The sequence below is a fragment of the Chrysemys picta genome, unplaced genomic scaffold, assembly GCF_011386835.1.
Source record: "Chrysemys picta bellii isolate R12L10 unplaced genomic scaffold, ASM1138683v2 scaf9, whole genome shotgun sequence".
NCBI classification, from domain to species: domain Eukaryota; kingdom Metazoa; phylum Chordata; order Testudines; family Emydidae; genus Chrysemys; species Chrysemys picta.
Window position 1 is genome coordinate 228,149 of NW_027052716.1, and position 13,242 is coordinate 241,390.

The 13,242-nt window shown below is 56.4% G+C and overlaps 1 protein-coding gene across 1 annotated transcript; it reads right to left on the bottom strand.

Annotated features, from left to right (window-relative positions):
• Positions 1-3,761: 3,761 nt before the first annotated feature.
• LOC135977671 (maestro heat-like repeat-containing protein family member 1) lies at positions 3,762-7,483 on the bottom strand. Its single transcript, XM_065578902.1, has 5 exons — positions 7,341-7,483; positions 6,813-6,918; positions 6,509-6,604; positions 6,271-6,375; positions 3,762-5,834 (listed from the first exon to the last, which is right to left on the bottom strand). The coding sequence occupies exons 2-5, from the start codon at positions 6,912-6,914 to the stop codon at positions 5,607-5,609; spliced, it is 531 nt and encodes a 176-aa protein (XP_065434974.1). The 5' UTR covers positions 6,915-6,918; positions 7,341-7,483; the 3' UTR covers positions 3,762-5,606.
• Positions 7,484-13,242: the final 5,759 nt, after the last annotated feature.

Sequence of the window (13,242 nt, forward strand, 5' to 3'; positions counted from 1 at the left end):
GATAATTGCAGGCTACATGGTGACCTCTCTCTCAGGTTACTCCCCCATCCTGGAATAGAGGTTGGTGAGTCCTGGACGAACGCCGTTCAGCTGGGAACATGCTCCCCCTTCTCGTGCCGAGGACTACATGAGATGGGTGTAGTGGGCACTCCCGATAAAGGGGACAGTGTGACAGCTGCCTTTCAAATAGGCCCCAGGCATGGGTGGGCCACAGCACCCAATTCCTCTGCCCCCGCAACTTTCTTTGCTGCTTTAACGTACAATCACAACCTGCTCCGCTGACACCTCTGACTCCTGAAAGCCCTAATGCTCCTGGGGAGCAGGCCATGCCCTGCCCTGCCCTGGCTGCCCCGGGTGTTACCTCGGAGGGAATCGTTCTAGATTCCAATGAGTGGCAGGTCCAGGGAAGAGCCTTATCTGGGGGGAGGCTGTACCAGACCCCCCCGACCCAGGCAGGCTCCCAGGTACTCTCTGCTCGGGGCTGATAAGGCTCCTTAGCAGTTTCTCTCCAAACAAATTCCAGTTCAAGACACCTGAGAGCTCCACAGCAGGGCAGCATCCCCAGAGCGCAGCAGGGCGCGGGTTAGGGGGAGCAGTCGGTAGCAGCACCTGCCCCTCGTACGGCAGGAGCGAGAAGTGCCAGCCTCTCTGCACAGAGCAGCAGTGTTCAGCCTGGGCCAGACGTGCTGCGGTGATGGGTAAGAGCGGGCTCGGAGAGCCAGAGGGTCTGTGGGGCAGCGCTGGGCCCTTCTGCTCCGCACTAGGGCTGAGTGGGCATGTTCAGCTGGGATTGGAACCCACCAGCACTTGTGGGTGCGAATGTGGGGCTGGAACGCAACGTGGGGCGCTCCCACCTCGCCCGGGGACGACTGGGGGGAAGGGCAGAGAGTCACCTGGGCTGAGACCCCAGCTCCAGGGAGACAGTCACCCCGGCCCAGCCGGGTTAAATTGCCCAGCTGTGTGACAGCCCCCCCATCCCCGAGGGGTTCCCGCCCCCCCGGTATGTCACAGCAGGGTACGGTGTACCGGCAAGAGCCGGTGCGCTGTACCAGGGTGGCCCAGCTTCCCCAGGGGGCAATTTAAAGGACCTAGGGCTCCCAGGAGGGGCCGGAGCCCCAGGCCCTTTAAATTGCCACCAGACCCCCACTGCTGGAGCTCTGGGATAGGGCTGCGGGGCTCTGGGGGCTATTTAAAATGTCCGGGGCTCCCGTTGCCTCTACCGCCCTGGCCCTTTAAATAGCCACTGGAGCCCCGCTGCTTCCCCAGGGCTCCCGCGGCTATTTAAAGGGCAGGGGCGGTAGAAGCAGGGGAGCCCTGGGCCCTTTAAATAGCCCCCAGAGCCCTGGGATAGCGGGGGACTTGGGGGCTATTTAAAGGGCCGGGGCTCCAGCTGCCTCTGCTGCACCCCGTCCCCGCACCAGCCCCGCACCCCCTGCTCTGCCCGCAGCCAGCCCCGTCTCCAGCCAGCCCTGCACCCCCTGTCCGCAGCCAGCCCCTGCTGCACCCCTGCCCTACCTCCAGCCCCGCCCCCCTGCCCTGCTTGCAGCCAGCCCTGCACCTCCTGCCCACAGCCAGCCTCTGCCGCACCCCCTGCCCTGTCTCCAGGCAACTCCTGCCGCACCCCCCTGCGGCCCTGCGCAAAGCCAGCCAGTCCCACACACCCCTGTCTCCAGCCAGCCCCGCACCCCTTGCCCTGCCTGCAGCCAGACCCTACCTCCAGTGAGCCCCTGCCCTGCCTCCAGCCAGCCCCATGTCCACTGGTGCCCTGCAGTTCCCAGGGCAGTAACCCTGCACACCTGCTTCAATGAGGGGGGCAGGGAGCAGCTGGGACCCACACATGTGCACACCACTAGGGTGACCAGAGAGCAAGTGTCAAAAATCGGGACAGCGGGTGGGGGATAATAGGATCCTATAAGAAAAAGACCCCAAAATCGGGACTGTCCCTATAAAATCAGGACATCTGGTCACCCTAGCACACCCCCAGGGAATGGCGGGGACCCACACACGTGAAATGGAGCTCATTAATAACCGATCAACAGCATATATGATACAATGTACATAATATATAATTTTATTATTTATATAGTTATGAAAAGTAAATAATACATGGAAGAAATGAAAGGCTTTTTTTTACATTATTTTTTTTGTTAGTCATCCCTGCTGGGGCCCCGCCAAAAATGTTCGAATTGGGCCCCGCCCTTCCTAAAGCCGGCCCTGCTGGAGAGAACAGGAGGATTCAGTCAGCAGGGGCTGCCGATCCGTCCCATTCACCAGGGCTGCCATCCTGCGGCTTCAGCATTAGTGGCTGGGGTGACTTGGGGAAAGGTCTCAACCTCCCCACATCCCACTTCACTGCTGCCAGAATCCCTCCTGCCCCCCCGCTACAGTCCCCTCCCTACCCAACCTGGGTGGGGCTGGAGGAGAGGGGTCTGAGAACTTGAGCTGTGGATTGGAGGTGGAACAGCTGTCAGGGGCACTGAGGGGGAGGTGGCAGGAGCTCCCCGTACAAGGAGGGGGGTTGCCACTGGAGGTCACTAGGAAGGACAACAAGACTCCATCCTGGGGGTCAGGAGGGGTAATCCATCCCTCAGAGGTGGGCAGGGGCTGGGTGGAAATGCTGCTGGTTCCAGGGGCCGTTAATCCCCCCTGATTCCTCGGAGGTGTCTGAGTCTCAGACAGGTTCTCGTTCCCTTGCAGCAGGAGGACGTCACGGCCAATGTGATGCGCCAGCTCCGTATCATGCGGCACTTGCGCCAGGTGCCCGAGGTGCTGCAGGGCCTGTGCCTCTGAGGCCACCAGCAACTCCCGCTCCCTGCTGCAGGTACTGCTCTGGCTCTCTGTAAATGGGGAGCTAGTGGAAGGAGAAATGGAGCCCCCTGGCACTCACAGAAAGCGGATTACAGAATGAGCCCGAAGTGAGAGGCACCATATCCGCCCCCCTAAATAGCCAGACTTCAGTGGTGATACACCCCAGCTGGGGTAGCAACAGGATTGAGAACGAGGTAGGAAGTTCAGAGCAGCAAGGAAAGCCTGGAGGGGAACTTGAGAAGAGAGGTTGGAAAAGTGCAGCAAAGAGAAAGGTGCAGACCTAGCTGTTGGGTCCAGGGCCCTGAGCTGCTATCAATGTCAGGGTGGGACTGGGTTCCCCTACCGGCCCCAGAGGAGGCGGCGTACACGCACCTGGAGAGGGTTCCCAAGCCCAGCAAGGGGGCTACAGGCTGAGCAAGTGCCCCAGCGATGGCAGAAGAACTTCTGTCTGTGGAAAGATCCCTTTGGACTTTTAGTGTGAGGCAAGCTGGGCCCCAGAAGGGTGGACTAAAGGTGGTGACCTGGCCGGAGTTACCAGGGAGAAACTGCCGTGGTGCTGGAGCGACCATGGATGGGGGACGCTAGCCCAGCAAGAGGGCTGTGACGCTGCTCCCAATGCTACACTCAGTTTCTCAGAAATGAGTAGACTTTATGGGCAGAAGAGACAGTTAGAGCATCTAATCTAACCCCCTGCATATCACAGGCCTTTCTGCACCATATGGGGCAGGCAGAGCTCTGCCTGGGCGCAGGGGGAATGGGATGGGGGTAGATCAAGGAAAGCGGGGAGGGGAATGGGTGAGAGGGAAAGAGCTCCTGTCCCAGATGAAGGAATTTGGGGGCAGAGGAAAGGACCCTGCTCCACAGAGAGGGGAGAGAGTTTCTGTGAGTGCCAGGGGGCTCCATTTCCCCTTCCACTAGCTCCCCATTTACAGAGAGCCAGAGCAGTACCTGCAGCAGAGAGCGGGAGTTGCCGGTGGCCTCAGAGGCACAGGCCCTGCAGCGCCTCGGTCACCTGGCGCAAGTGCCGCATGATACGGAGCTGGCGCATCACATTGGCCGTGACGTCCTCCTGCTGCAAGGGAACGAGAACCTGTCTGAGACTCAGACGCCTCCGAGGAATCAGGGGGGATTAACGGCCCCTGGAACCAGCAGCATTTCCACCCAGCCCCTGCCCACCTCTGAGGGATGGATTCCCCCTCCTGACCCCCAGGATGGAGTCTTGTTGTCCTTCCTAGGGACCTCCAGTGGCAACCCCCCTCCTTGTACAGGGAGCTCCTGCCACTTCCCCCTCAGTGCCCCTGACAGCTGTTCCACCTCCAATCCACAGCTCAAGTTCTCAGACCCCTCTCCTCCAGCCCCACCCAGGTTGGGTAGGGAGGGGACTGGAGCGGGGGGGCAAGAGGGATTCTGGCAGCAGTGAAGTGGGATGTGGGGAGGTTGAGACCTTTCCCCAAGTCACCCCAGCCACTAATGCTGAAGCCGCAGGATGGCAGCCCTGGTGAATGGGACGGATCGGCAGCCCCTGCTGACTAGGGTTACCATACGTCACGTTTTTCCCGGACATGTCCTGCTTTTCGGCAATCAAACCCCCGTCTGGGGGGAATTGCCGAAAAGCCAAACATGTCCGGCAAAATGCCGGCCAGGCACTTCCCCTCCCGCAGCTGCTCTGCTCCGCTCCTTCCCTCTCAGACTTTAAGAGCCGAGCTGCCCGAGCCAGCGCTACCGGCTTCGGGCAGCCCCCCCGCCTCCGGACCCCGAGCAACGGGCCAGGCACTTCCCTTCCCGGGCTCCAGCTGAGCTGCTCCGCTCCTCCCCTCTCAGACTTTAAGGCTCTAGCTGCGCTGGGGAAGCGCCGGCCGGGGGCGCAGGGTCTGGGGGCTGCCCGGCAAACCGTGAAGCCGGTAGCGCTGGGGCAGCCCTTTCCCCATGGCTGGGAGTGGGAGGGAGCGGAGTTAGGGCGGGGAAGGAGCGGAGTTGGGGCGGGGCTAGGGGTGAGGAAATGGGCGGGGCCAGGGCCCGTGGAGGGTCCTCTTTTTTTTATTTATTAGACATGGCAACCCTACTGCTGACTGAATCCTCCTGTTCTCTCCAGAACGGGTCCAGCCTTGCCAGCAGCAGGACAAGCGTCCCCTGCCCATGTGCCTCAGCCCTGCCTGGTCAGACGCCATCACCCATCAGTCCTTGGCCTCCCAGGCTGCCAGTGATGGGAGCAACTCTGGGTGGTGGCTCGGGTGACACAGACACCAGACCACTAGGAATTGGGTGCGGCCCTGTGGGACAGGAGAGTCTCGCAGGGGGCACTTGGGGGACTCTCCTGCCCTTCCCAAGAGCGATAGCACCCTGTCCTAAGAACGTAAGTCTGGGATGAGGCAAAGCTTGTCATTAATTAGCCTGGCTAAAGAGCTGGGTGGAGCTGCTCCGCGGACAAGCTGGCTCGCTCCTGCTCATGGAGGTGAATTCATCTCCCTTCCCAGGAGCACCTGCTCTCCCTTTCATTCGACACCAGGCTCCTTGTGCCAGGCCAGCGAATGGCCACAGGATGGGAATGAGGCCTGGGCCCCGCCCCAATCTCCTGAGTCTAATGCAGCTGCTCACCTTGTCCCCCATCAGCTGCTGGGTTTCCCCCAGGAGGGAGTAGGTGACAGGGAGAGAGACACACACACATTTGTCCTTCTGGTTGCAGGGCTTGTGTCCTTCCAATCCCATTGGTGGCTGCACAGTGGGCAGAGTCCTCGCTGCGTGCCCGGCCCAACAGAATTGCAGGGCATGGTGTGGAACACAGAAAGAGATAGAGAGACTCATCCTCCAGCCGGCGTCAGTCTGAGAGAAATTGGCTGGGGTCCCAGTCTCAGTCTTCTAGCGGGTGCCATTTCCCAGCTGGGTTCCTTACCCCTCTGGTGCAGCAGCAGCTGGTAGAGCCGGTAAACCCCCTCCCTGGCCTGCCAGCTGATGTCCTTGGCTGGGTCACTGACGGAAAGAGCCAGCTGTGCCATGTGGTGACCCATCCTGGGGAATTCCGCTGAGTTCTAATGGACGGGAGAGGGAGAGGGGACTCCATCAGCATTTTCATGTCAGCTCCCAGTCCCCCCCCGGGCCAGGACTCTCCTTCCCCTCAGCCCCTCTGCAGGAGATGCTAGAGCCAGACCCTTAATTTCCTCTGCCCCCAAGGAAGCCTGGAGCACAGGGCTGTGGGCAGGGCCCTCCATGAGAACTTGCTTCCCCAGCTGCTCCAGGATGACAGGGAGCCATGAACCTGGAGCACAGTCCCCTTAAAAGCCCAGAGTCACCACTTAACTAGGACAAGAAGAACTTGACTCAAGCCAGGCTCACTCTCTGCTCTGACTCTGCCTCCCCAAGAGGAACACTCCTAACCCACAGCCCCTGCAGCAGCAGATCCTACAGCCCGTCGGAGCCAGCCCACCTACCCCTGGAGTCAGGAAGCTGGGGTCAGAGGTCACTTACGTCAAACTCAGGGAGGGTGATGGTGGATCTGAGCAGGGCCGTGCTGCTCTTAACGGCCCTGGCTCTCTCTCGCGGCACCCTGGACACGATCCAGTAGTTAATGTGCTGTGGGGAAAGGAGGCATTGCACTGACTGCCCTGACCAAGGACGCCCACTGGGGGCCCGGCTAGGAGGACTGACTGGAAAATGGATCTAAGAGTGAAGGTAAAATTGCCCCCACCCCTCTCATCGGGCTCACCTCCAAGATGTACTGGAGCCTGTCGGTGTCTGGGGACTCTGCCAGCAGGTTCCCCAGCATGGCGTCCAGGAGGTCTGGCAAGACCCTAGGCAGATCCTGAAAGCAAGGGAGAGCCATGGGTCAGAGTTAGGGAAACTGGGGCTACATCTGCCACAGGATGGGAAGTGGGGTCTCTGGGAAGCACTGGTGAGACCCCAAACACATATCCTGGCCTCTCTCATTCACATCCCACTGCAGGCAATTAGCAAGGATTCATGGCAGGATGACAGCTGGCTCTTCAATCCATGACTTTAGCATGATCTACCTGCACTTGGGTGGTGTCCTTCTCCATGCCCAGGGTGAAGACGGCGTGCAGGGCAGCTCGGAGGAGGTGGGTCTCCAGCTCTGGCTCCAGGGCAGGCGTCATGGTGCTGGCAAGAGAGAGGAGCCGATATTAGACTGTGCAGTGCGGGGATGGGACTGGCACCAACACGCAGGTGAAACTGCAGCAAAATAGGCACAGGCTGGCAAGAATGGAAACAGAGGCACCGAGCCAGGGAATGACAAGGCCAAGGTTTCTCAGAAAGACAGTGGCAGGGCAGGAATAGCACCTGTTCCCTGGACCCTGCTGCCCCTCCTGTATCTGATCCTGGGAGTGAGCCTCTCCCCAAAGCCGTTGCAATGTTACTGGAGTGAAAAGAACAGCCCAGCCAGGAGAGAGTGACCCTTCCCCGCACCTCTGCCAGAGGAGCCACCCTTGGGCGGTGACCTGGGAGTGGGAGGGGCAGTGACTCCCAGCCCTGGGCCTGAGCAGCACTGGGGTTAGGGGAACCGGGTCGGAGGGTCTCGGTACCTGAGGTTGCCCACAGCAATCAGGGAGTTAGCGAGGACGGCGCCGGGTGGAGAGTTATCAGGCAGCTCCTCAATGAGCTCCTGTGAGACCCAAAGGAGACAAAGGAGCGTGTGAGATTCGGGCCTCACTGACACTTCCCAGTGAGGAGATTACACAGCCAGGGCCCCACACAGCCAGCAGGATCCCCCCCACCTGCCTCCCGCTCCTCCGATTCCTGCCCAATAGTGACCACTCTCCAAATTTCTCCCGTCTCTTCGCCCCGACCATTTCTGGTTTCTGCAGACTAGATGTTTTAGCAAAGTTTAGAATTCCTTGGTGCTCAACACCGTGAAACTCCCCTTTCTCCTTCACAAAGGGTTTTAACGCCCCTTATCTCACCCAGGCTCTCGACTGCCCAAAGTTGGAGAATTGTCCCTGTTCCCACTGCAGAGCACCCCCCACGACACACACACAGAGTCCTCCTGGTGGTGGGAGGGGAACAGAGGAAAGGACAGAAGACGTAAGAGATGAAGAGAAAGGAGGGAGGGATGGAGGAAAAGGTAAAACAAAAAGGACAAACCCTAATGTCCCCAGTGATTCTAAGGGACAAAATCCCAGGTGGGGAATAAAATTCGACCACCTTAAGCTAGTGTTTTCCAGGCCTAGAATTCAGCTGGCGCCAGATGCATCAGACTGAACAGGTTCCAAACCTCTCGGAGGCTCTTACCTTCTAAACAGGGACGTCTGTTTTCTAGTAAAATCAGGAAAAAGAAAAGAGAAAACTCAAAAGAGGTTCCTCCTGGCGCTCATGTACGTGAACCTAAATACTCTCTCAGTCCTCAAAGAGAGACCTCGAGAAGGAGACTTGCTGAAGCAAAGCTACAGGGGTCTCTGAGGTTTCCCTGGCCCTGCGCCCCTGTCCTGCCTGGCTGATGTCAGCATCTCTCTGTGAGGTCACCACCTCCCCAGCACCTTTGACCAATAGGCGGAGGTCCTGCAAAAGGCCTTTGTGATGTCACTGCCACACCCACTCCTCCCCTGCAGTGCTAATGTCCTGCCACAGGGCAGACACTTTGGAGGTTTGAGCTACACAAAGAAGAGACACTTAGATCTCAAAAATTAGATGAGATGTTTCAGTCTGAGCTAAGTAGTTGCTGCTCTTAACAATTGCAACATAATAAAATACAAATAAAATAGACTATTTCAGCCATTCTATTATGTCATAATCTGATCTGAGTAAACATGATAGGACACCTCATCTTATGCACTGCTCCTAGTGACACTCTCCAATAGATCCCCATCCTCCACCCGCCAGGAGGTAGGTAGAGGCGGATTGTTATCCCTACTTGAAAGAGGGAGAAGCTAAGGCTGAGAAAGGAGAATTGACTTGTCTTAGGTCACACAGCCAGTCCGTGGCAGAGTTAGGAATAGGACCCAAGAGCCCTGATTTTCAAACTAACCATCGGATCTTGAATTTCAGACATTGAATGACCTGAATAAAGCGCTCTCAAGTGAGTTCCAGACCAGCAAGAGTTCATAGTAATTATTCAGCAAGTATTTTAGGAGAACTGGAATGGTAGAGAAAATAATGAACTGCAGAGAAGCAGCAAAATTTGTCGAACATATGACTGGTTATGACTATTTACTTGGTCTTAAAAGAAAACAACAGGGACCTGAGTCTCCTCCCTGTCAATAACCCCCTGCTCAGCCAATCAGGGTAGAGACCGAGGGGCGGGAGGATGAGGGTTCTCACCAGAGAGTCAAAGGATGGCCCAGGTCACCGCTGGGGATCACTGTCTGAGCACTATTTCAGCCCCACATTTTTCGGTGGACCTCCCACAATGGGAGTTGTAGAGCACCCCCCACGACACACACACCCCCCTCCTGGTGGTGGGAGGGGAAGAGGGAAAGGACAAAAGAAGTAAGAGATGAAGAGAAAGGAGGGAGGGATGGAGGAAAAGGTAAAAGAAAAAGGACAAACCTTAATGTCCCCAGAGAGTCTAAGGGACAAAATCCCAGGTGGGGAATAAAATTTGGCCACCTTAAGCTAGTGTTTTCCATGCCTAAAATTCAGCTGGCGCCAGATGCAGCAGACTGAACAGGTTCCAAACCTCTCGGAGGCTCTTACCTTCTCAACAGGGACGTCAGTTTTCTAGTGAAATCAGGAAAAAGAAAGGAGAAAACTCAAAAGAGGTTCCTCCTGGTGCTCACATACATGAACCCAAATACTCTCTCAGACCTCAAAGAGAGATCTCGAGAAGGAGACTTGCTGAAGCAAAGCTACAGGGGTCTCTGAGGTTTCCCTGGCCCCGCGCCCCTGTCCTGCCTGGCTGATGTCAGCATCCCTCTGTGAGGTCACCACCTCCCCTGCACCTTTGGCCAATAGGCGGAGGTCCTGCAAAAGGCCTTTGTGATGTCACTGCCACACCCACCCCTCCCCTGCAGTGCTAATGTCCTGCCACAGGGCAGACACTTTGGAGGTTTGAGCTACTCCCTGTGGATCTTTTTTCAGAGTAACAGCCGTGTTAGTCTGTACCACACTCAGTGTTCATTCTAGGAACTAAGCCGGCTAGACAGTAAAACATCACGAGTTGCTCCCAATGCTACACTCGGTTTCTCAGAAATGAGTAGACTTTATGGCCAGAAGAGACAGTTAGAGCATCTAATCTAACCCCCTGCATATCACAGGCCTCCTGTCTACCACAATAGCTACTTTTGGGGCAAACACATTCCGGAAAGGCATCTAGTCTTTATTAATGACATCAAGAGATGGAGAATCCACCACTTTCCTTGGTAGCTTCTTCCTGTGTTCAATCATCCTTGGTGTTGAATATTTGTGACTTATTTGTCATAGGAATTTGTCTCTTTTCACCTTCCAGCCATTGGGTCTTGTTCTGCCTTTCTCTGCTCGATTAAAGAGCCCTTTAATACCCAATATTTTCTCTCCATTAAGGCATTTCAACACTTCAGTGAAGTCCCCTTTCAATCTTCTTTTGATAAGCTAAACAGGTTGAGCTCTTTCAATAGCTCACTAGAAGGCATTTTTCTCCAGCCCTCAGAACATTTGGTGGCTCTTTGCTGCCCCAACTCCAATTTCTAGGACCATCTTTTTCAAAGGAGGACACCAAGACTGGAGGCAGTATTCCAATAGCAGTCTCACTGCTGCTGTGTCACCTCCCTATCCTGCTCACGGCTCTGCTCCTACGTCTAATGATGGCTTTAGCCCTGTTCACCACAGCATCACACTGGGAGCTCATGTTGAGTGGCTTCTCCACTCTGGCCCCTAAATCCTTTTCAGACTCACGGCTTTCCTGGATCCACGTCCCCATTCTGGAGGTGTGGCCGGCGTGCCTGTGGCTACGTATAGGACCTTGCATTGGGCTCTGCTCAAACTTGTTTTCTTTGAATGGGTCCAGCTGGCCGAATGAGCCAGATCGCTCTGTATCACTGCCCTCTCCCCATCAGGAATTACCACTCTGCCTGTATTTTGTCACCCCCCAATCTTATCCGCAGTGATTTTATGGTTTTCTCCCAAGTCATTGATAACAATTATTTTAAAAAATTAGTCCTTGAGAGCTTCTTCAGACCCTTAGTACCCAGGACCTGCTCCCCACATCACAGTGAGAAATGCTGTCCAGCCCTGCTGGTACATAGGGGATAAACACAGAACAAACGTACCTTTAGGAGCTGTGCTGTCCATAGGCTCTGAACAACATGTGGGGGTCATCAGATTACAAACGCACGACAGACCTGTAGTGTAGACAGGTCCCAACTGTGTCTCGCTTTCCCACCCTGTAAAATGGGGAGAAGAAACAAAACCTTGATTAGCTCCATTTGATAGCTGGGGAAACCGAGGCACCCAGCGGTGCAGAGACTCGCTCATGGTCCCAAAGCCAGGAATAGAAAACAGCAGATCTGATAGCCAGGCCTGGGACCTAACCCTGGTTTTCCTGGCCTTGCTGCTCTAAATTTAGTCACAGCCTCCATGTCTTTTCCCCCGTGTCCCTTAACCCCACGTCACTGCAGAAGAGAGATTTTCTGGTAGCCAGCTGGCTCTCCTGCATGTGGATGTCGTTCCAAAAGACATGCTCTGGCTCAGTCCCATGCTATGGTTGGCTGAAGGAACCACTTGGTCACATTCTAGGCCCTGAGTTATACAGGAGGGGTGACTAGATGCACATAATGGTCCTTTCTGACCTGAACCTCTATCAATCGCTACATTTTCTGCTGCTAGGAAGAGAACTCTGGACCTATTTTCTCTCATTCACTTTCAGTCGGAATAATTTCAATCCAGGCCAAAGGATTTCCTCTTCCATTGTGTCTTCAGCACCTTTGCGAGCAACCAGTTACTGTTACCCACAGGTTACCAGTTTCAACCTGTCCCTGGGTGAGATGGCCAGGAAAGGGGTTGGAGCTCAACTGCACCTGGCCCAGGTGATGCAGCTCCCTAGGGTGAAGGGAATAAGTGTGGGGGTCACGTGACAAGACGCAGCCTGTGACTAGGACCCCGGCCTGCTGAGAGATAGAAGGGCAGCCTGTGCTCCGCCAGGAGAGAGACCCCAAAGGAAGCAGGCATGGGAGGGGCTTGGAGAGTCCTTTAAAGGTCAGGGACAAGCTGGGAAGGGGCCAGGCTGAGCACTAAGGACCAGGCCCTAGGAGGGAAAGACAGGGCATTTTAGGAGATGGGGCAGATAGTCCAGTTGGTTTCAGCTCCCAGGACCAGACACCCAGAGGTGAAGGTGATTGTCGGGGCTTCTGTCCTTCTTCCCCAGTGTAGATTTGATAGTGGAGAAGACTGATGCCGTAAGGGGGAAGTGAGTTACCCCAAGGTCACCCAGTGAGTTTATATCACGAATGCATACTCGGAAGGATCCAATAGAAACATGGATTTTCCAGTCTCTTCTTTCTAGGAGTCCCCAGGGCTAAGGTAAAACCCCTGCGGCCCCTCCCCATTCTGCTCACCTCCAAGATGTGCTGGAGTTTGTCTGTGCTGGGGGGTGCTGTCAGCAGGATCGAGAGCTCGTCATCCATGTTCTCTGGGCAGGCCTTGCTCAGAGCCTGCCAGCGGAGGGAGAGCAGGGGTCAGGAGCCTGCATTAGCACCGGTGTGCCATTGACCAGGAGCTGGCTGAGGTAAGCGCCGCCTGGCCGGAGCTCGCACCCAGAAACCCTGCCCCAGGTCGGAACCCCCTCCCACACCCAAATTCCCTCCCAAACCTCACACCTGGCACCCCAACCCCCTGCCCCAGGTCAGAACCCCCTCCTGTACCTTAATCCCTCCCAGACCCCACACCCCCACCCGCACCCCAATCCCCTACCCCAGCCCTGAGCCCCCTCCCGCACCCAAGCTCCCCCCAGAGTCCGCACCCCAACCCTCTGCCCCAGCCCGGATCCCCCTCTGGCACCCCAAACCCCTAATCTCCAGCCCAATCCCAGAGCCCGCATCCCCACCGGAGCCCTCACCCCTCCCTGCACTCCAACCCCCAGCCCCAGCCCAGTGAAAGTGAGTGAGGGTGTGAGAGCAAGCGACTGAGGGAGGTGGGCTGGGCTGGAGTGAGTGGGGGTGGGGCCTTGGGGAAGGGCATGAAAGGGGTTGGGTCAAGGGCGTTTGGTTTTGTGCAAGTAGAAAGTTGACAACCCTACTTAAGGACCTTTGAAAAGCAGCCTCCTTAGCACCGCTCCTGATACCAGGGGCCAAGGCGCCCCCGGACATGAGAACCACAATAGGCCAGAGCAAAACGCTGCGTTAGAAATCGGAGCTCAGGCTGCCAAGCGAACGATAGCTGACAGACAGGAGATGCGGGAATTAAGGTTGTGCCTTCAGCCAGCAACTGGTGTTCATCCGTTTGCACCACACACACACCTGTAGGCAGGGCCACTATTTCCTTGTCTGTCTGCCTGCCTGTTTAGCATCTCTCGGTCCT

What these genes read in the sequence shown, in the direction of transcription:
- LOC135977671 (XM_065578902.1), bottom strand. Translation starts at nt 6,914, where the DNA reads ATGACGCCTGCCCTGGAGCCAGAGCTGGAGACCCACCTCCTCCGAGCT. An exon ending in AGGACACCACCCAAGTGCAG is followed by an intron (nt 6,605 to 6,812) that starts GTAGATCATGCT and finishes CCTTGCTTTCAG; the next exon opens with GATCTGCCTAGGGTCTTGCC. An exon ending in TCACCCTCCCTGAGTTTGAC is followed by an intron (nt 5,835 to 6,270) that starts GTAAGTGACCTC and finishes CCCGTCCATTAG; the next exon opens with AACTCAGCGGAATTCCCCAG.